The 23,096-nt window shown below is 40.8% G+C and overlaps 3 protein-coding genes across 11 annotated transcripts in view; 1 reads left to right on the top strand and 2 right to left on the bottom strand.

Moving 5' to 3' along the window:
• The window catches only part of SLC12A7 (solute carrier family 12 member 7), a 137,144-nt gene extending 128,696 nt beyond the window's left edge, over positions 1–8,448 (top strand). For 6 of the 8 annotated variants that reach the window (XM_079983937.1, XM_079983934.1, XM_079983936.1 and 3 more), the window contains 4 exons: positions 809–990; positions 3,589–3,603; positions 6,646–6,779; positions 7,720–8,448. In XM_079983937.1, coding sequence (XP_079840063.1) covers positions 809–990; positions 3,589–3,603; positions 6,646–6,779; positions 7,720–7,811 — 423 coding nt within the window. In that variant the 3' untranslated portion in view covers positions 7,812–8,448. The remainder of the gene's footprint in view (positions 1–808; positions 991–3,588; positions 3,604–6,645; positions 6,780–7,719) is intronic. The other 2 variants (XM_079983938.1, XM_079983935.1) reach the window with 1 other exon arrangement.
• The window catches only part of MAJIN (membrane anchored junction protein), a 172,536-nt gene that overhangs the window by 134,131 nt on the left and 15,309 nt on the right, over positions 1–23,096 (bottom strand). The gene's annotated exons all lie outside the window — the stretch shown is intronic.
• On the bottom strand, positions 13,971–23,094 carry CAVIN4 (caveolae associated protein 4). The gene is made up of 2 exons (XM_079983987.1): positions 22,583–23,094; positions 13,971–17,266 (listed from the first exon to the last, which is right to left on the bottom strand). Exons 1-2 carry the CDS (start codon positions 22,994–22,996, stop codon positions 16,610–16,612), a joined length of 1,071 nt encoding a protein of 356 aa, XP_079840113.1. The 5' UTR covers positions 22,997–23,094; the 3' UTR covers positions 13,971–16,609.

Raw genomic sequence — 23,096 nt, 5'->3', positions numbered from 1 at the left:
CCTGTCCCAGCAAAACTGGAGGAAAGTATTGTTAAAGATAAAATAACCAAGCATGTGGAAGAACAAGACTTGCTGAAGCAGAACTAGCATGGCTTCTGTAAGGTTGAGTCCTGTCTTACTAATGTATTAGAGTTCTTTGAGAGCGTCAACAAGCAAATAGAGGTGATCTGGTTGGCATAGTTTTTGACAAGGGACTTCACCAACCTGAGTAAACTCCACAGTTGTGCGATAAGAAGAGAGGTCCTCTACTGGAACAGAAGCTGGTTATGTAAGAGGTAGCAAAGAATGGGAATAAAAGGCAAATTCCATGCTATAAATCATTAGGAAAGAAATTGAAAACATGGTTGTTGGCGTATGTTTGGCTCAAGAAGACATTGGAATGTGCCTCCACGGGGTTCACTTTTGCCACAGAATCGATCTGTGAAGTGCAACTCTCAGGAAAATGTGTGTTCTGTACCTTTTGTGTGTATAAATATATTTTTATTCTTCAAAATGAGCAGCTGCCTTCATGTAAGTCATCCTATCACAGACAAATGTATCTGCAGGGTCAAATACATTATTTCTACCCCTATATGGGCCATGGAATGATCCCCCATCCCCATTTAGAACTAATAATGTCAACCATTATTGTCATTAAATTGGTGAATAAACATCTTGAATACATTGCATCTCTCATAAGCTGAACATGAACTGCTTTTATGTACAAGCAAGCAAAGTATTTACATGGTTTTTACAGGCCTCTGCCAGCCTTGAGTTCCCCGACTTGCCAAAATGCTGATCTTTACATTGCTTGTTTGTGTTTGGTCAGGCTCAATTAATCCATGATCGGAACACTGCATCCCGCTCAACAGGAATGGTCAAATCTCACACTGCTGTTGCTACACCAGACAAAATACAAATGACCTGGACAAAAGAAAAGCTTATATCCGAGAAGCATAAAAATAAAGAAGCTTGTCTGTCAAGCTACAAGGATATCTTCAGTATGAAACCGTAAGTTGATACATAAGGCATTTAATACTGATAACATTGATCAAACCCACACTAACATTTAATGGTATTGAATAGAATGGGTTTATACCATTCTAGAAATGGTAGCTCATAGAAGAAAGCAGTAAGAATACATTGGCCAGTTATATTCTGGAGGTGTAAATGCCTTAAAATCATAAAATCCCATGCTGAAGATATAAATAATTCTATTTTTCTTTATACACAAACTACTAGCCGTCTTCCCAGTACTACTTTTGCTCTTACATGAACAGAATTGTCTTTTAATTATTCTCTGGGTTGCCGGTGGCCCTGTGGGTTAAACCACAGAGCCTAGGACTTGCCGATCAGAAGGTCAGCGGTTCGAATCCCCGTGACGGGGTGAGCTCCTGTTGCTCAGTCCCTGCTCCTGCCAACCTAGCAGTTCAAAAGCACGTCAAAGTGCAAGTAGATAAATAGGTACCGCTCCTGCGGGAAGGTAAATGGCGTTTCCGTACGCTGCTCTGGTTCGCCAGAAGCGGCTTAGTTATGCTGGCCACATGACCTGGAAGCTGTACGCCGGCTCCCTTGGCCAATAAAGCGAGATGAGCACTGCAACCCCAGAGCTGGTCACGACTGGACCTAATGGTCAGGGGTCCCTTTACCTTTACCTATCTTATATTCAGTTCTGCTCTCTTGCCTGCAGCAGGAGCTGAGTTTTAGTTTGAAGGCTTATGAGTAAGCAGGAGCCATAACTGAAGAAAACTTTGTGAAATGTAAAAGAAGACAGAATATCTTTAGAAACAGGGGTGTTTCCTTCTGTTAAACTTTTATGCTTTGTGTGGCATGGTATCATAGCAACATCATTATTTCAGTGGTACTATAAGGAAGTGAACCACTTTGCTTCAGCAACCACTAGATGGCGATGTAATCCTAGTAATCATTGCCAGGACTTGCAGCACCTACTGATTGAAAAAACAACAACAATGTTGTGTTTTATTTTTATGGAAATAAAAGACATGGTTATGTGTCACAACATGGCTTATTATGTTTATCATCTATTGTACATGGGTTGTTTTGAAGTACTACCCATTACGTTCTTTAGAAATTTGCTATCCAAACCCTCTTTCATACATTAATTTCAGAACATAAAAATAAGTAATAGTTTAATATGTAAAGCATTACAAAGTTAGCACTAAATCTGAAAAGAATGTGATATATGTTTTCTGTACAATTTAGATTTTGATATCCTTTAAAATAAAGCAGAATTGATATAGATTATTTCTGTAATTTTAAGAAATAATTTTAGGTCCATCCTTAATTACACTACAGTAAATATTATTTCTGTCATAAACTAGGACAGTTGGAGCATTTGCTAGATTTCTGTAGCAAGAAATGTGAAAATGGGTTGAGCTTTTTAATAAAAATAACTGACTTCACATCTGTAATTGTCATACACGGTAGCGGAACAGGTGATTTGTTAGGAAGATTAATAATAGTGTGATAGAAAAGACATAAGTGAGTTTCTACACTGATCTAGAAAGGCTCATGTGCATTATGGTTTACAGTATTGCAACCTATGTGTGTGTACTTGCAATATGTTCCTGTGTCTCCATGTTAACCTTCCCTGCTGACCCTATCTGCTTCAGAAGTCATTGTTTTGGCTTTTGGTAAGGTTACTGCTGTGGTTGCTTATCTCTCAGAAACAAAATTAACAGCACTTTAATTTACGTTTGATTGTCCAATTTAAGAACGCCGCGGCAATGGCAAAAACCGAATAGGTTCGTTTTAATCTGGCCAAGAATTATTGTATACCTGAATGCTCAGTTACGATCATACAGCTTTTACTGCTTGCTGCCTTTTGAAGAGAGCTGAAGTGGTCGGTTTCTGTTTCTCCAAGAGGTAGGCAGCTGCTAGCCCACACTGCAGTCTCCCTGCTTCTCCTCTCTCTAGGTGAAAAATATCCAATCTCTTCCAAATATGATGTTCACCTGCCATCAAGGAGTTGTGGGGAGGAAAAATACATTAACACAAAAGCCTACTGCAAAAAAAATTTGCAGACCACATTAAACAATTACAAAAAGAGGGTTGAAAACCATAACTAACATGAAAAAAGCCAAAAAGTAAAAGCTAAAAACTAAAGCACCCTAATAAAAAGCTTTGAAAATAAAAACTAAAGAAACAGAAAATTTAAAAGTAGGCATTTTAAATGCTGCAAGTATAGATGAATACAATATTATGTTGGGTCAGAATTTATTCCTTTTCCAGATGAAGGAAGATTTTGGAAAGGGAGCGTGCAAACTCAGGAGTTGCTTGTTTGCATAGTTTCATCTCTGCCCCTGAGCTATTAACACTGCAGGAAATCTCTTAAAGATTAGAGGGGCAACTTTAAGAGCAGTGCAGAACTGTTGTACAATATGAACAGGGGACAATTTAAACATTTCCATTATTTTAGGATTGTGTGCCATGGTTTGTTTTTAAAAATCACACAAGACATACTAATTTTTAGTGATTAAAATGTTTAGGAAATGAATAAAGTTATATTGTGTTTTAAGGTGCTATATTAGAAAAAATATGCCATATAGCTATGTAATATTTTTACACGTTTGTTTCTCTTCCATGTAGAGAATGGGGAAATCTGTAAGTTGAATTTGATTTAATTTAGGTTGTTATTCCTGCTTTCTGTGCTTTATTGTTTAAGTGTTGTTGCATGTCTCTTCCAAATTAGCTGTTTTTGAATCTTCACTGGGTCTGTGCATTATGTTTTAGCATGTGAATGTGATGGCTTAGCCTTCCTGTCATATTTTCCTTTTATGCTTTTCTCCTTTTTCTAAGCTAGGTGCCTCTTTTTTATTACTACTTTTCTTCAGAGTAAATCACATTATGTGTTTCATAAAATGAAGGTCACCATTTGCCTGTATAAAACATTTGACATTTCCTTCATCAAAATCCCATGGGTGCAACTTTTCCCCTTAATTATCTCAATAACCAGATGCACAGTAGTTTCTGGATAAGCTAACATTGACATAATTGCAAAGATTATAACAATGACAATAAGGGTGATTTTAAAAATAATAATAATTAAGAAGTAGGAAAGATAGATGCAGATATTAATCTCATGAGTTTGTTAAGCTATATTGTGTTCAGTTGCTTAATTTGTAAGAATAGTGTGCAATATTGCATACCTTCAAACTCTCCACCCACGGGGGCGGGGGGGGGGGACATAGCAGCAGATAAGATTATAAAAAGAAACTAATGTGGATAAATGAGTCATTTTTGAGGCAGATCATTCAACCTCATGAAAGTGATTGCGATGCAAGTTTTTGTTCTCCTGCGACTTCTTCCATCCCCCTGCTTTGAAGCACTACTAAGGGCTCTCGTCTGCCTTTTTTTCTTTTTTGTTGAATATCCCTGTCATTTTGTTCTTTGATTTTCCCTCTGTGTGAGTCATCAGTTCTTTATACCAAAAATCTTCACACATAGCATTGATGTTTCTCTCACTTTTTTTTTTAAAAAAATGTCTTTTTACATATCCATCCTCCATAATCATTGTATGGCCCCTAAGTGTCTTGATTCAGCAGATGTGATCAGCCTGCAGAAAGCTCTCTGCCCATGGATCTGGTTTCTTGAACGCACAGAATCCAGCTATGTGCCAGACCACAGACTGTCACCAGTCATGTACACAGAAACCCATGACCTGTTCCATATACAGTGGACTACTCAGGTTGCGAACGTGATCCGTGCGGGGTGCACGTTTGCAACCCGCAGCGTCGCGTCTGCGCATGCGTGGGTTGCAATTCGGCGCTTCTGCGGATGCGCAAAGTGCGATTTAGTGCTTCTGCGCATGTGTGACCACCGAACCCTGGAAGTAACCCCTTCCGGTACTTCCAGGTATCGGCAGTCCGTAAACCGAAAAAACGCAACTGAAGCGTCTGTAACCCGTGGTATGACTGTACACCCATAATTAGGCTTATGCATATGTATGTAGCTGGGCTCTTGTGCTCCCACAATTCTCTAGGTCAGGAGCAAGTGCTGCAATTAGATGATCATCTCTTGGGTTAATAAGGCAAGGCATGAATGTGCCTTGCAGCTGTCCATGAGACCTCTTTGTCCCTCCTTTGACATGAAGGAGCAAACAAACAAGACTCCAGTTAACGGTTGTTTTCTGGTCTGAACCAGGAAACTCTGGCTAACAGCTTCAGAACAAGCAAAGATACTAAGTCATGGCTTGAAATTGGCTTTGTACCCTAGCTTGTTCCAAAGCATGCTATATTTAAAGAATAAGAAACAAAAATAAAGGGTAAAAGGACCCTAACAGTTAACTTTTGTATCCTCGCCACCCTTGAAAAATGTGATGGAACTCCTCAGTTGGAGAATCTTCCAGGGCATATATTGCCCATTACTGCATTCATAAGAAGAATGGCATCTGCCTTTTGAGTTTTTCGAAGGTAACATAGCAGCTGTTATTGTTCTATAAAGTTGTCTCCTTTAATTTTCACAGTCAGTGTACTTTAAAACTTTAGTGTTATGTTAATGGGAGCAGCTGAGCATATAATATGTCTAAAATTAGGCACATACTGTACAGAAATCTAAGCCTAATTTATTGGTTCTCTTTATCCAGTGACATTCATGTCCACTGAGAATTAATGGCAAATACAGTTCAGTTTAAGTGTTGCACATTGGGGCAAGAAAATGTTGTTAATGCCCAACACATTTTGGGAAAAGTTTTCCACCTTCAAAGGCAATTTTCTTTGTTGGAGCACTGCAGAAAAATATTACGGAGGCTTCTTCCTTGGCCAGATGCAGCCCACTGCCTTCCTTTCCTTGTTTTGGTTTTTGCACATCAGGGCAAAAAACTTAATTCCACACACACATTAAAGGGGTCTGAGCTGACAGTGCTTGGGGCAGGATAGGGATGTTGGAGTCTGCTGTGGAATAGCTAAATTAAAATTTTGACCCAGTATGCATCAGCTGTAGAAAAAGGTAAACTTCAGTTTGAGGCTTATACGGAAAGGAATCAGAAATAAAACTACCAATACTGAAATGTGAATTTATGTTGTGACCATACCTGGAATGCTGTGTGCGGTTTTGGTCACCACACCTTAGAAAGGATGTTGCAGAATTAGAACAAATACGGAGAAGGGCAACCAAAATAATCAGGCTGGAGCAAGTCTCCTATGCCACTAGGCAGTTCTCAGCAGGTTATTCCTGGTGGAAAATGTGATTTCCTGAGAAAAAAATGGGTTTCTTGCCCTTGCTCTGTGTCAGTGTAAGAATGAAGAAGTCATTGGTGAAAGAACCCTTAAAGGAGTAAATTCACTTTGGTAGCCTTTTGACTTAGAAAAAGTGCAAAAACAATAACAATTCTATGCTACTTGGAACAAAATGTTTTATCACTCCTTGATTTAAATTTTGCGGGTCTACAGAAGGGCCAGATATATTTGTTTCCAAAGCTTGATCCAGTCCACAAGCCCAACAGTTGACTAGACTTCATAGACACTGTTGCTCAAGTATTTTATTTTATTTTATTTTTAGGAAATGTCATGGCATTACCTGCTGATTACTAAGCATTTGCTAAGTTGTATGGCTTAAGATTTTTTTGGCTGCAACAGTAACTTTTTCCTTGCACCTATCAGTAAGATTGTGCTGGCTGATCCATCTCTAATTGTTGCTATGTTGTAGGAACCAGTCGAATGTGCGAAGGATGCACACTGCCGTCAAGCTCAATGGAGTTGTGCTAAACAAGTCACAACATGCCCAATTGGTGTTACTGAACATGCCTGGTCCTCCAAAAAACAGGCATGGGGACGAAAATTGTATCCTTTTTTGGTGCACTTTAGGCATAAACGTAGCTATCCAGCAGCACCCAAAATCTGTTATGCCATATTAGAATCAGATGAGGGAAATATTGAATAGAACTGTATGAAATAAAGGCAGTTGACCGATTATGCAGGGGAGATAAGTGATTTACCGTATTCTCCGCTCTATAAGACGCACCTTTCCCCCTCCAAAAATTAAGGGGAAATGTGTGTGCATCTTATGGAGCAAATGCAGGCTCCATGGATTCAGTGAAAGCAATGCGAAGCCTCCGAACCGCAGCGGGAACGCTCCCACCGCGCTCCGGAGACTTATGGCGGCTATCCCTGAAGCCAGGAGAGCGAGAGGGGTTGGTGCGCACCGATCCCTCTTGCTCTCCTAGCTTCGCTTCGCTGGAGAGGCGCTGCACAGCTTTCCCTCTGTGCAGCGCCCCTTCAGCGAAGCAGGAGGAGAAATTGAAGGAGCTCCGTTTCTCCTGCCGCTTCGCTGAAGGGGTGCTGCGCAGAGAGGGAGAGAATTTTGTTTTCTTGTTCTCCCCCTCTAATACTGGGTGTGTCTTATGGTCGGGTGCGTCCTATAGAGCGAAAAATACGGTAATAATAGTGTGGGAAGTCAGTTACATAATGATAAAATCTCACACTTCCTGCTTCCGGATAAATCTACAATTTACATTTGATAACAGGTAACAGAAATTCCAATTTTACTTTCCCATGTGGAACTGAAGTTGAATTTGGGAATGAGAGTGATTTGCCCAGTGAGATCATCGCTGATCAGAGGTATGAAGTTGGGCAAAGCAAGCTGAGTATGTTTTGCTAACACATACCTTGAGAGAGATGCAGTTTGCACCTCTGGGTGTGGGAAGGGGAAGTATATAATCACCATAAGGTTTCGGTACAATTTTATTCCAGGTCTTAAAACCTTGACTACTTTGACATCCAGATATGGAGTTCTTGGAAGTTTTGACAGAAGGCTTGAACAGAGTGCTCTTGGTACGAGGAGGAGGTCGTGAAGTTATCACCATTTACTCCTAAGAATTTTACTGAACACACCAATATCACTACACATAACATCTGTTTCCGGAATTAAATGTGGGACTTTGGCAAATCTTGTTGGGACTAATGACTTTTGCCCAGCCCTATTTATTGCATACAAAATAGAATCAAACAGTTGAATCCTCTCTTTTTTCTTTTATAAAATTATGTAAGCAAAATTATTTCCTACATAGATCTCTCTAAAATGTGTCTTTATTGAATAAATGTATTATATGCTTGTATATTTTTTTAATGTAGAAAACTGGGAGACGATTTTTTGTTGTTGTTCTGGGGATTAGGGTGGGACACAGAGGGGCATACTTTTTGCACATAGCTCCTAGTAAATACAATAGCTGCTTCTTGGACATAGGAACAGACTCCTAAGTTTGTACAACTTTTTATAATGATGGTTTTTAAAAAAGAAAATGAAGAATGGGGCTTCCAGGAACCATTTTATAAGAGTCTGGCCTACATATTTTGTACCATTGACCCTGCTGACCGGAAGCAGGTTCTGTCTCCTTACCAAGTCTCTATGGTTCTGTATTCATTTTAATCCACAACTCTGTGAATTGTTTAGCATTGTATTTTAATTAAAGATCACTGGTTGAATAAAAGTCCTTTGATTTAGGAACCACAATTTTGACTACTTGAAAGTGGCCCTTATGAGTCCAGGCTTAAATTGTTGCTGAAAGCTGAGTTCTACCTTAAAAAGATAATACTTCACTTACAAATACAGCAAGATCTAATCTTATTTTTTGGAGTGTCTTGTTTTTAAGGTTTTGAACCCCAGCTCTTAGTTTTTAGGAAAGAAGAAAGGAAGAAATCCACTAGAATAAATCATTTAAGCCTTTGAAGCTACACATGTCCAGCTGCTGTAGGGAAATGGAAGACATCAAAATGCAAAAACTTGACAAATAAGAATACTCTGCTCTTAAGCAATATTGACTGGACCCTATAAATGGCAAAATAAAAGTCCAAAATTCGTTCTCTAATACACTTGCCTACCTATAAGCTGCATAGTACCCATTTCATTTAGTAGGCAGGGAGTGGCTGGAGTTTGGCTTCTTCCTCAAATTTCTGGTAAACTCCTGACTTCACCAGATCAACACATGCTCACTATTAGTCCTCCATCCTCTTGGGCAGTAGCATGACTCTTCCACTTCCCTGACTTCCTGCAACAAAAGCATAACTATATATTTCCACTCAATATTGGAAGGGGGCTCTTTTGGAGACCCAAATGCAAAACTGAAATATTATAAATATTTCGTACAGGTGCAGGTAGAATCAAGCAACTGAGAGTTAAATACAGCAGCTGTTGAGTGCAAAATAAGTGCAATTGGTAACAGCACCAGCAGTGTTATTAATATTACTTAGTTAAAGTGAAAATTCTGGAAATTTCACCATGAGAAAAACCTTGTGCTTTTTAATGACTTTTTGTGGGGTTTTTTAGAGGGCGTAGAAATGCAAATAAATAGAATTAGATCAAACCTTTATCACATTTAAAAATGTATTGTGCTTAAGTTAGGTTGGCATCCGTCTTGGGAGACAGTGGAAGAGTGTGCCTTCAAGGGTTACGTCAAACAATTGGAGAGTTACAGTGCCTGCTGTGTCTGTAGAGATGAATATAGGAGAGACATGTTTTGTTGCAGCTGGGGCAGATGAAGGCATCTCTTCTTTCTGGGTTCCTCCCAGTGGTCATTCCTCCTCTGGTCACTGTTGTGGAATCGTTTAAGAAATGTATTGTACGTAAGTTACCCATGCATGAAATTAGAACTATTTGATATAGTGGTAAGTTTTTTCAAACAATAACTGCAAATATAACCATTGTTAGAGATGGGATTGCAAGCTTCTACTCTCAGCAAGGTACCTGTAGCGCAGAAAGAGAAGAAACTAATTTTCTGAAGAGAGCTTAGAAATGAACATCTGAATCACAACATGATTTCACAGATCGTGTGCATGGTAGCAGATAGGATAGTTCAGTGCCCGCACACTGGAGATTCAAGACACATCTGATATTTTACCAGGTATGTAATGTACATAAGACCAATTAGCACAATCCTTAACTCTCAGAATTGGTTTGTATGGGATGGAGAGCATAGATAGGTTCCACGTGCATTGGGCATATCTTTGAACACATAACCAACTGGGTTCAGGAACAATGCTGTAACCCTGGGTGTGCATGTGCATTTGTGTGGCTGGCTGGCTGGTGCAATGTTGATTTTCCACCATGCGTAGATGCATCATTTTTAGAGCCATCTTTGTAGCTCTAGAATAAAAAAATCCTCAGGTTTTCCATCCTGTTACAAATTATTGCATATTGGGCCTCAGTGGGTAAAATCTTGACCTTGTTAACGTATTCCTGGGGGTAGTGAGCATTTTTGTACTGAGGCTATATTGACGTCAGCACGACCATTGTTAGGGAGTAAGGTTATTGGCTGTTGATCTTTGAAATCTGGATAGATGAATAGTACCCATTTACTGTACTGCATATTAGTTAACGGGTGGGGTGGGGATATGTGAAAGCTAATTACTTTTAGCATTTCACATAAATATTACGGCTCACAAGTTTTTATTATGCAATGAATGCTATTATGCTAGCAGTTGCTTCATCCCCTATCATTAGTTTGTTGTTTCTGTAGTTTATTTTTGTAACTTTGTTGTGATTGTTGCAATCATTAGGGATGTTCTAATTACTTATTGATTGTCCATAACGTATTTCACAGTTGAAGTCATACAGTGCTCCAGATAACTCCATGAACAGTTTGAAATTTGTCCTCTCAAGTGACCTTAATAGGGTGCTTTGAAACACATCACTTCACTGTCGTCATAGGCTTGCCAAGTGTTTATTGCTTTTGAAAAGTAGAAGAATTTCAGATGTACTGTAGTTGGTCAGTTTCTCAGAAGAGAATGGCTATTTTAAGAAGAATTGCTTATATATCTTTTAACATGTAAAATGTTTTCCTGTGTTTTCTCTTCTCAACCCTGTGAATTTATGGCTAAAACCCTTATCTCACAGGAAAAGGGTTGGCATACTAACCAGTGAACTCCTTGTGCCTAAAGGAGGATGGCACATTTAGTTGAGTTGGCCAACCTGAGTGAAGAGTGGATCCATGTGTTCCTTTTCTTTGCCTCCAATGATTTTTTGGCATAGTGGCTCAGTTGAGATTATTTTGCTGGATATTCTGCATAGGAATTACTGCCCTGTGGTCTAATCCCACTTGACTCTGGCAACGTCTGTAAGAAAAAACTGGGTGGGTGAGCCAAAAGGCATGTAGTGATGCTGGCATGGGCAAAACCCATGTGATTTAGGAGGCTCGTTTAGTTCTTCCAGATATTCCTGGAGAAAGGTTCAGGGGGTGTATCGCTTCAGTAGCTTATGGATGTTGCTTCCACAGAATATGCTTGGACGGAGATTGCAGAATTTTGGACTGCACCATTTCAGAGTGTAAATGCTTATCAGGTAGGAAAGCTTCCACTGTAGCTCTCTCCTTGATGTGCTAGTTTGCTCCATGCAGGGGACTCAAGCAAATAATAGCCCCAAATTTTATCACTTTGTTCCACGCAATACACATTTCATTCTCGCTACAATCTGCTTACATGGAAGATGGACATCTTTCGGCCTTGAGTGCCAGCTATTAAGAGAAGTGAATGAGGTGGTTTATTTTAAATTATAAAATGCTATCTAATCAAGTACCCTTGATAATGTCCTTCAGATTTTTTAAAAAAATGCTCTCAGCCTTTCACACTCAGGGTCAGCTGATTCTCATTACTTCCTAAGCAACCACTAGCTACTGATAGTTTTAGGGTACTGACCCCACCAGCCGACTCCTGAGAAATGGCGGTGGTTCTTATCCTAAAGCCAAGGTCCATGAAAACAGTTTGAAAAGTAAAACTGCCATTGTTGGAAGTGAGTCCCCCAAAGTTGACCAGCCTATCTTAAGTTCTGTTCCAAGGGTACTATGAAGCCCCAATGTGGTTTTATTAGAACTCATTTCTGCTGCTAAATGAGTCTACAGTTTGACCTCTGGATAGGCATGGGTTTGCTTTTTTGCTGGCAGGACCAAGCAGAGGAGCTTCTCAAATCAGCAAAGAACTAGTCGAATTTGGCCGCTAGCAATAGTGATTGCAGACTCTTGAGAGTCCCATGGACTGCAAGAAGATCAAACCTATCCATTCTGAAGGAAATCAGCCCTGAGTGCTCACTGGAAGGACAGATCCTGAAGCTGAGGCTCCAGTACTTTGGCCACCTCATGAGAAGAGAAGACTCCCTGGAAAAGACCCTGATGTTGGGAAAGATGGAGGGCACAAGGAGAAGGGGACGATGGAGGACGAGATCGTTGGACAGTGTTCTTGAAGCTACAAACATGAGTCTGACCAAACTGCGGGAGGCAGTGGAAGACAGGAGTGCCTGGCGTGCTCTGGTCCATGGGGTCACGAAGAGTCGGACACGACTAAACGACTAAACAACAACAATAGTGATTGTCTCCTTGGCCACAGTGATTTTTGGGGATGATGGATGGACTAAAGGGAACCTTCTTGAGGGGCAATGTGCCCTCGGATGTGTGACAATCCTGTTAACAATCTGGCATCTTTAATGGGTTTATGCCCACCGCAAAATCGAGCTGGTCTGCGTTCCCCCGTTTATCAAATGTTCAATGAGTAATCTTCAATGATATTGCAGCTGACAAGCAGTGCAGTGGAACAGAGTGGCAAAGATACTGCTGTAGTTATGTGCTGTGTATTCTCTTTGGGGAAAGAATTAATTTTAAAAGCCTCAAAAATCCAGAGATAAAGCTTAGTACGAATTAAAAACAAGATTCAGCTTCTCACCTCGTCCATTCTGTTGCTTATTTACCAATTGCAGACCACTTACTACCAGACATTTATTCCAACAAACAGGAGGAATGCCAAGACAGATCATGGCAATTGCCAAGCGGGATGTAGCTTTGTAATAATTAATTAATTAAAATAATAATTTTATTTATATGCCACCCATCTGACCGGGTTGCCGAAGCCACTTTGCAGTGTGCTTCTGCAAAGGGCAGGAGTAGAGATTGATGGATCAGTCTGTTTTCAGTCCATTTCAGCTTTGCATGTGTTCAGTCTGCTCCATCTTGTTTCCATGTTAAGTTTGCATTTTTAAAGAAATAATCTGCACACAAAAATCCATATTTAAATTAGCACATTGAAACATTTTCTCAAAAATCCAGTCATTTTATGTGAAAATGTGCATTTCTCGATGTATTTTATCTTAAAAAAGATGTATTTTAAAATGCATTTTTGATATTTTTGGAGCAAGGATTGCATGATGGAGAGGCACAGATAACTGAAGGATAATGAAGTTCCAATCCATAGGTTAGTCCCGGAGACACAGGTCAGGTCAGTTCACATACAAATTCACAAAGAATTCAGCATCTCTGGGCAAAAGTGAAAGCCTGTTGGAGGAATTCTCCAAATGCACACTCAGCAAGCAGCTTGCCCCCCAAGCTGCCTACCCAAGTTGTGCAGTCAAGACAGTATCCTTGCTCCCATTAGCGCTGGGTTGCTGCTGCTAGAACAGAATGCTGCTGCATGCAAGCAGTATTTTCTGTATAATTTCCCTGACATTACTCTGGTGGTTCTAGTCCCCATTCCAGCTTCAAAAGCTGCATAAACAGAAGTGTAATGAATGGAGGGTTTGAGCCTCGTTTCAAACTGATCTAATTGTGACAGAGAAGTCATAAGAGCCTGGGGGTGGGTGGGAGAGAAGGGGGTATTTCTGTTCCGTTTGGGGGGGGGGGAAACATTAAAACACCATGTGCTTCTTCTGCAGCTGAATAAGGGAGTAAGGGAAATGGAGGAGCCCTATAGGCTTGGGCTGAAGAGAAACATGACCAAGAGAGCCAAAGTTGGTCAGGTGAAACATAATTCCATGTCTCTCTGCTGTGTCTTTGCAATAGGACTAGATGACATTAGGGGGAAAAATGACACCTTGCTTTTGTGAAGAGGGGCTGGTGGGTGGAATTGTGGTGGTTTTTTAAATGTTACATATTTGGATAACAATACACATGTTCCAGGATCTATTTTGCTATTAAGGACATTTCTGTAGATCTGTTCTAATGGGATAATTTAAAAATCTGCCACAGAATTCAGATGAAATGTTTCCAAGACAAATTCAAGCACAGTGCTGAGATTTTTATTTAAAATAAGAAAATTATCCATCTTTGTGTTCCAGTTAAGGCTCTGCAAATTGATCATTGGACGATTTGCCACAGAGGAGTAGGAATGTTGTCTTCTTCTGTAGGTCTGAATATGTACGTTAAGAAGCAGGTTTTAATTCAGTCCTCTTTTTTATTTTAGAGCTAATCCCTGTGTTCCAAGTTGAGGATAAACAGTAAATCGTGCAGAGCAAAGTACAGGTTAAATAAGATCATGAACTAAGATCATATTGGTTCTTTAACGAAATTTAAGCTGGCAACAAAACCTGCATGTCAGCAGGTCAACAAGTTCCATCTAAAACAGTAATAAATTATTTCCATTTGGTACCACTTTTGTCTTTTACAATGTGTGGAAATATAGTTACAGTATGTCTGAAGCAGGCTTTCTCCCTTATACAGCCTTCTCTTGTGTGTTCCATTGCAATGAAGTCACACATCTCAATCTGGAAACATTAATCCACTTTGAAATTGTTGCACCACCAAAATACGTAGTGTAGCATTACAGTGGTACCTCTGGTTAAGAACTTAATTTGTTCCGGAGGTCTGTTCTTTGGGTCCTATAGCTAAGTGCTAACACAGTACACAATATTCTAGATGTGATGTTCAAGACTATATGTCCCTTGCAAGCACAGAAAAACCCTTTGCATATTGGCCATTGGCTCCTGCATCCTGAGAATCCCAGATTTTGTTTTTAAAAAGCAGGTTTCTAGCCCATATTAGACAAGCTATAGTATGTGGGAAATGAATCATGAGGAAACTCCCATAACTAGGGGAAGAGGGAGGGAGAGGAGGGTGCTCAGTAGCACTGCTGATAGTAAGAGGCAAAGCATCAGTAGTTTAAATAGCTCACTGCCCCCCCCCCAAAAAAAAACCCCTAGCAGCAATCATGGCAACAACAAGAGCCGCCAACCACAGGTCACACAATACATTGTTGCTCGATGTAGATTTGGTGTTGTCTTTTTTAAGGCTTGGCGTGTAGTCAATGTTGGAACCACAAAACTGGGCAAAATCAAGGACCTTATTTTCACAGGGTGATCTTTTGCAGGTAGGCAAAGTCTTTAGGGATACATGCTTTGACACGAAAATAATCAGTCCCTTTTGTAAATATATTTATTTAGAAGTACGGAATCCAGCAACCACAAATGTTTAAGGAGCCATGCTGCTTCAGTGCCCACTGGATAGACAAAGGGATTCCAATTTGAATGGAAAATAAGAACCATGACAAGGTGTTTCATACATGTTTAGGGGGTGGGGGCGGCAGGGGATATGACAGCAAATGACAGCCATGGGTAGGTTTGGCATATTCACACTTCTGAATTTAAGTCCAATATTCTTTTTCAGGAATCTTCACCTCACTCTTATTTCCCTGAATCCTTCGTTCTACCTACCTACCAAGTTGAATCACATAAAATCCACACACTAGAGATGGGCTGAACTAACAATTGATCTAACCCAACATCCTGTTTCCCACAGAGGTTAACCAGATGTTTCTGGGAAGACCACATGCAAGACTAGAGGGCAACCCCCGTCTTTAGTGGTTGCTTGTCCCAGCACTGGTGCCCAAGGCCTCCAAACATGAAGGTCCCATTTAGCTATTTCTCCACAATGTTACCTCCTGAGAAAACGAGGCCTGTGGCCACTGTTTTTAACCAGGCCTCTGCTTTCTTCCAGTGTCTTGGCAATATCACTGAATTCCCTTTCGCATCCCTGGTAGATTCCTCATAGCCTTTCCATTGCCACAGACGGCTCTCTCGGACTATAGTCCAACAACCAACCAACTTTGCTACAGCTTTTCTAGAACAACCTTCATCTAGCATTTCTGCTTAGGATGAAAAGAATTTAATCGTTCAACTGTAGCCTTCGAGAAAAGCAAGTTACCTGTTACTGAACTCATTTTCTCCCACCCCTGCCCCTTGGTGGAAGAGTCTGCCTGAGTAATGAGTCATTTAATTAGATTTGCACTGTTTGGTTGTCATTGTGCATAAAATACAGATACAGAAGACTAATGAAGGAACTGATGCCATTAAGATGCCTCCCATTAGTAATACCTGTTAAGATAAACGGCATTTATGTATATACATCAAAGGAGATCAGTTCCTCGTTTCTACAGGGTTACATCAGATGATGATCCATTGCTTATAAACAAAAAAACAGTATATACATATTGATATATTTTCCTCACATACCAGTAATTTAAACAACACACACCTATCTCAAAAAGTGGTTTCCAAACTATGTTCCTGGACGGCGTGGTGTTCCTTGAGAGTTTATCAGGGATTCCTCAGTAGAAACATTTGTGACAACCAAGGACAAAGCTCTTGAAGGAGAGCTTGTCTGCCATTATTTATAATGCTGGGGGAGTGACAGATGTGTCCTGCAACATGTCCTCGTTCCATGTGGCACCCCAAATGAATGGAGTGTGCTTTTGAACATGCCCCAGAATCTTCTGCAAAGAGCCAAGGTTTTCTCCGAGGTTTCAACAACAGGCAAATCAGTTCAGAAGAAAGGGCTACTTGAAGGAAGTTTGAAAACCGCTCTTCTACACCTACCCAAGTTGAAGGGATTGCTCCTTCCCTACCACAGTAGACAGGGATTTGCTATTTAGGCAGATTGCTTCAGATCCAATAGAAGGACATCCTCATCTTCTTTTGCCTCCTGCTTGAGCACTATTTTTTCAGGAGTAATCACTATCTTCTCTTCGGCCTGAGAAGGGCCTTTTGATCCACCACCTTTGTCTTTCTTCACTTTGGTTATCACCTCTGTGTAGGAAATTTCTTCAGAGACTGGCTCGGCATCCCCACTATCAGCTGTTGTTGTTGTATCGCCAGTAGCCTCTGGGGTTCCATCTTGACCTTCAGCCACTGCCTGCTCTTTAGGTTTCTTCTTCTTCTTGAAGGTCTCCTTGGTTGGTGCTGCATTGGATATATTTTTCTTAAATCTTATCCCAGTTTGCCTCAGCCTCTCTCCTGACTGCCTTATTCGCTCTCTCCTCTCTGGCGTCACTATTCTAGTTCGGAGCCTGTCCACCCTCTTGCCAAAATTTTGCCTTGTCTTCTGGAGGTTCTCTCTTGAGAAGGCCTTCTTTATATTGTTGATACGTCTCATGCCTGACTTCTTAAACCGGGCTGCTTTGCTTTCTTCTATGTAATACTCCTCATCGGAAGAAAGATCGTCAGGTGGGCAGAAGGCATCTGCTAGGTTTTCCCCTTGTGTTCGGTCTTTGATAACTGACAGAGACAATGGGCACGGAATGTCCTCCTGCAAGTGAAAGCACAATGTGTCAAAAAGGGCTTATTGTTGAGGGAGGAAAGGAATAAAGGTGCTTCCAGGTGGCCAGCTCCTTAGCAATTGCTGCACCAAAACAAAATATACCTCAGAAGGGCTTGGCAGGCAAATGATGCCAGATTCAATCCCTGGATAGCCAAAGCCAGCCAGTGCAGACAATAGACTCAGTATAAGCTTCCTATGTTCATTATCATTGTTTTATCTTCTGTGCTGCCTCCTATGCTAGCTCCCTGCCCCCCAGCCCAAAAAAGGCATTAGGTTTGTTTTGTTTTTTTCTCCCTTGGACCAGGCAGATATAACACTGATAGTCGCTAAGGAGTGGACCATGGCATCACATGTTTTCTGCCATCTTCAACTCCTATTCTCCTCTTGGGCACGAGCCAAATTCCTGGTTAGTCTCTTACAGACATTTAAGAGTGTCACTGTCACACTTAACCATGGCTAGGAGAATCGGTCCAAAGAATCGATCATTTGGTAAACCATGGTTAGGTCACACACAGTACAGCAGAGCAGCATGTCTAATCACACCTAGTGGGTTCAGTGGCTCAAAAATGCAAGCAGAGCACCAAAGCCTTAGAAGGGTAAAGTAGGCAGAGGCTGGTGGGGCATTTTGATGCAACTGCTTTATCTGACAATCTATTCATCAAGTAAACTGAATATATTACACACAGCACCAATATTTCATTTATGCTTGCAAGGGAAGTGGGAGAGGGCCTTCTTGGTGGCTGCTCCCAGAAATTTGACTAGCTCCTTCCTTGTAGAGGAGGGACTTTCTTGATCCAACAGGAACTGACTGCTTTTAATGAAAGGGTGGGTGTCACGCTGTTTTTATTGTAATTATTTGTATTTTTTACTTTTATAAGTTTGTGTGTATAATTTATCAAAGTTTAGTTGCTTTTTAATGAATGCTTCCCCCCTCCAATGTTTTTAGCTGCTATTATTTTTATCTGTAAGCTGCCTTGAGTGTCAGGGGAAAAGGTGGGACATCATTATTATTATTAAAATTTTGATACTCCGCCTTTTGGTCTCCAAGGACCACCTTGGCAGCTATTGCAGTGTGCAATGGAAGAAGCTATTCAAAAAATTCCTGTGTGTCCATCCCAGTTTTAGTAAATGCCATGCACTAATTTTGTTCCTGCCCTTTTTTGCTAATGCTAAAGTCACTCCAGGCCTCCAGTGCAAAACAGGGAAGCCACCCTGTTGACTTTTGCACATTCCAGGGCCCTGCCCTGCTGCAGATGGCATGAAAAACATCTGAATAGACTGCAGGAACTGGGTGCAGCATCAGCTAAGAGGTAAAAAGAGAGTGCTGGATACTCCTTTTGGACTGTGAGGGAGCGGATGGGGTGTCATTCACAAACTTGACTGTTTGTATAACCATTTGGCTAAAAAAAAATCCCACGGCATAGTCTGTGATTACTGACCACATTTGATCAATAATCACATAATCACATTTGATTTCTCAATGTAGTTTGATTTTTTCCTAAACATGACTGAGGGAAAATGTTATGTTATAAACATAGCAAAGGGCCATTTCACACATTGTATAGCCAAAAAACCTGGTTGGCTACTCAACCAAGTTGACACAGCTAATTCCAGTTTCTGGCTGGTTTTTGTGACTGAACACCCAATTGCCACATCAACACGTTATGGCAGTTAGGTGCACACTATTTTAAAAATGCTCTAAAACATAAATGAAACTAACAAAGTCCTAACCATTGCATGGAATACTAAAGAACAAGGATGTCAAGTCGCTGTGTAGAAACATAGAGGAAAAAATATAGAGGAAGATTCAGAACTGCACAGTGCAATCCTATCGAGACATCCTAAGGAGTGGGAGAATCTAGTTCCAGGTAAACACACATAGGAGTGCCCTGTAAATTTCCCTTTGGAATAAATGGAACTTTACCACTGGCTTTTGATAGGATCAAAACTTTAAAGTTGGGAAATTTTAGACTGGCTGTAATGGTTTAAGGCAAGGGAGCTCTTTTGATGGCATTCTGCTGCATGCCCCCCCCCAACATCTGCCTCAGAGTCCTGCTGTGACTGAACCACTATCAGAATCCCTCACCACAGTAAAGAAATTGCATAGATAGATATAGTACATTTAAGGGAGGGAGGGAGGATTCTCTCTCTCAAGGATCTCTGAAGTGCTTTCCCTGAATGTCCAATTGTCATATTTGTAAGTCTCTGTTCCCTTTACATTACGTAAAGAGATGAAAGGAGAAATGTGCAGGCAGAATTCTATACAATTGCTTGGAAAATCTGCAGCTTTCGAAAACACAAGATCTACCCACCCGGGAAGAATGGCAGATGAAGGTTATGGACTATATGGAACTGGCTGAGATGACTGGCAGAATCCGAGACCAAGGAGAAGAGTCGGCGGAAGAAGAGTGGAAGAAATTTAAAGTTTATCTTCAGAAATATTGCAAAATTAAGGAATGTTAGAAAGATGCTAGGAAAAAAATATATGTGGTTTTAGCAGAAAAGATATAAAGGATTAAGTAAAAACGAATTGGTGAAAGAGAGAATGTAAAATGATAGGATAAAAACAAAGTTGGAAGGATTTGCTGGAATATCTAATTGAATTAGAATACAAAAATGGGAGGCGTGAGGAGGTCAAGGAAATAAGTGAAAGTAAGTGATTTAAAGGTTTGACTTGTTTCTTATTTCTTTTTTCTGTTTTTTGATGATGTTTTTCTATATGTATGGTTTTTTATTTTTCTTCTTTGATTGTTATATATATATATATTTCTTCTTTTTTTCTGTAACCTTTAAAATATATATATATATATATATATATATATATATATATATATATGAAAATCTGCAGCTTTCTGGTGTTCTGGCCAGTGATGGCAAAACTGCTGGAGATGAACGACATCAAGCACTTGGCACCTTGTTCAAAACCTACTATTCTCTAACTGGCAATGGCTCCCTAGGATCTAGGGTAGGAGGTTTTCACAGCCCTGATATTTGAGACCTTTTCCACCCAAGACCTCTAACCTGGGATCTTCCTATGCAAAGCATGTGCTTGGCAACTGAGCTATGGGCCCAACCCAAATTTCTGGCCGCCAGCCAGGCAGCTGTTTTTTTTCTAGAGAGAACATGTCATTCTCCACAGGCACAATCTACCGCTCGGGGGTTGGAATAGGGAAGCAAGTGCCCCCAATGAATTGCCTGCCATTAATTTTGAGAATATTTGCAAAAATATCATAGGTGGTAGAATCCAGATCATCTCATCTGAGATCTCAGCAGGATTATACACCGGCCTCATTTGCATGTGACACTAAGCCATAGTTTTGAGTGTCAAGAATGTGCCACACACTTGCATAGTGCTCCATTGTATAGTCCAACCCCTTGCAATGCAGAAATCTGCAGCTGTGCCGTACAGGGATTGAACCTGCAGCCTTGGCATAATCAGCACAGCTCTTTAAACACCTGAGCTATGCCCACCACTCCTCCTCTAGGGTAGCTGCAAAAAGCTCTGGGGTAGCAGCAAGGAGTTCACTTCTGCCACAGTCTAGTGTGTCTTCTGAAACCTTAATGGAGTTTAATGTCAACTATGGTTTGAATTAAACAAGCCAGCCTCGGGACCCATGCTCTGAAGTTGGCTTGAACCAAATGACAGCTACCCACAGCTAGTGTGTGCTATAAGTAGCATGCAGCGCTCTCCCCATCAGTGCCCCATGCTTTAGAGTTATGTTGCCAAGTTTAGCGGAAGGCAGGGATGCAGCAGGCTTGACTCTGTGCCATAGCTAGGCACATAGACCATCCTGTCCAGTGAGCATGCTGCACATTGGCTATGTACTAATATAGTAAAGGTTTCTCTTGGTCTCCAAACATCAGTGGATCCCTGCACCTCACAGAAGAGACATGCCACGGGGGTGTAGAGCTACTAACTTTATAAGTTCAGTAGCAACTTACTATTAGACTAGAAAATTCACACTTCATTTTTTGTCTAATGTTCTACAAATATATTTCCAAGTACCTGTAGTTTTTGCAGAGCTTGTATGTGTAAAAATGACTAGAGTCTGCAATAAGCTGTAATGTGAATGGATAATTTCAAAAGTTTTTTTTTTTTGTAATAGTGAACTACCATTTAATCCATAGGGAGAAGCAGTTGTACAGGGTGATAAAGGAAATTTTGCCTTCATATCCAAATATGTGCACTTTGCAAACTTATTTCCTTGGAAGTAGGCCTCATTGACTTTTTTTGGAACCACAGGCTTGGTCCAGTCAAAGTTAGTCATTTTTTAGTTCTGCTGATTTCAATGAAAGAGAATTAACACAGTATTTAACTCTGCCACTGAAATTGATGGGACTAAGTATCTTTAAAGAAGCCATTCACATGCAAGAAATTATTTAAGTGTCAATCACTTTTCACAATCTGAACCCTAACAGCCTGGCAAATCTAGATTTTCCCATCAGTGGCTGCTTTTACAAGGAAGAAAACTGACGCTCTAATGGCTAGATGCTAAATATTCTCAATCCTGGGTGCCCTTATTGAGGATCCTGAACATCTCTTAAACACAGCACTGCAGATGCATGAAAGATCACTTCTGTGCCCCTGCATCTGAGCGCAAAAACTAGTCATTTGGGCACACTTGGTACATGAAATATTTCTGTATGCATCAAACACCTTCATTCAGCACAATAACTTTTCATTCCTTTCCACTTCAAGCTATTCTTGGGGTAAGTCATTTTGAGATCAGCAATTCCAAAGAAATCCTGAGAATGGTATGCAAAAGAGTCACCCCAGGAAGAGCTTAGAAGTAAATCACTGAGCTGGGGGGATCACAACTTACAATAAGGTCCAACAACCAGTCAGCTTTTTTGAAAGCACAATTAATGGAAGGACTACTTTGTGCAGAGAAATTCAGAGGTTTAGCACTCTAGTTAATTCTCTGGAAAAATAACAGGGATGACAGTCAAGCATGGAATACTCTGTCAAGATGCCCAAGCGCCTGCCCAGATTGCCTTTCACAGAGGCAACAAATAGTCCTTGCTGATCTACAGTTAATCTTATGCTGGCTGCCGGAGAAACCTCTTGACACTAATAATAGACTGAGTGCTTTGCCACTGGCAGATTCATACTGCAACACGTTCAGAGGCAGAAATCAATTTTTCTAAAAATTAAATAAATCAAAACATATCACACACACTTGATATCGGAAAGGCTGCTTTTACCTCCCTCTGGTTTGTTAAACAACCAACAAGGATGTCAGAAACGGTGATGAACGCAGCAGAAGCAATTGCAATTAAAACAAAACCCCAAACCCTGTTTACCTGGTAAATGACAACACGGAACTTGTTTTTCCGCAGCATTTCCTCTTGCTTGGCCTCAACCTTCTGCACGTTCGCGTTCTGCTTCTCGACACGTGCCCGCACTTCTTTGACCCGAGCGCTTACTTTGCGGGTTTTCTCCAGCAGCTTGTTGACTGTGTAGCTGGTGTTGTTGTGGGCCTGAGCGAGCTTCAGAATGTCTATCTGAATGGTCTTGATGGCATCCTCCATTTCTCTGTGCCTCTCTTCGATGCGTTTCTGACTCGCCTGCACACTGTCCACAATGGTCGCCACTTTGTCCAGGACTCTGACAATGGTAAAGGCGGCATCTTGTTCCTCGTCGTCGTCGTCCGGGACGCTGGGCAGGCGATTCTGGTGGATTTTATCCGCCTCCAAGGTGGCTTCGCAGTGATCCATACCGTCCCCTCTTCGGATCGCTCTACAGGAGCTGAAATATAAACGGCTCGCGGCAGCTGCAGCTCCAACTCCAGTGGGGCAGTTCTGGCACTGGAGCAAG

Source organism: Podarcis cretensis (genome assembly GCF_951804945.1).
Source record: "Podarcis cretensis genome assembly, chromosome: 7".
Taxonomy (NCBI): domain Eukaryota; kingdom Metazoa; phylum Chordata; class Lepidosauria; order Squamata; family Lacertidae; genus Podarcis; species Podarcis cretensis.
This window is presented reverse-complemented; position numbering and strand designations above follow the sequence as displayed.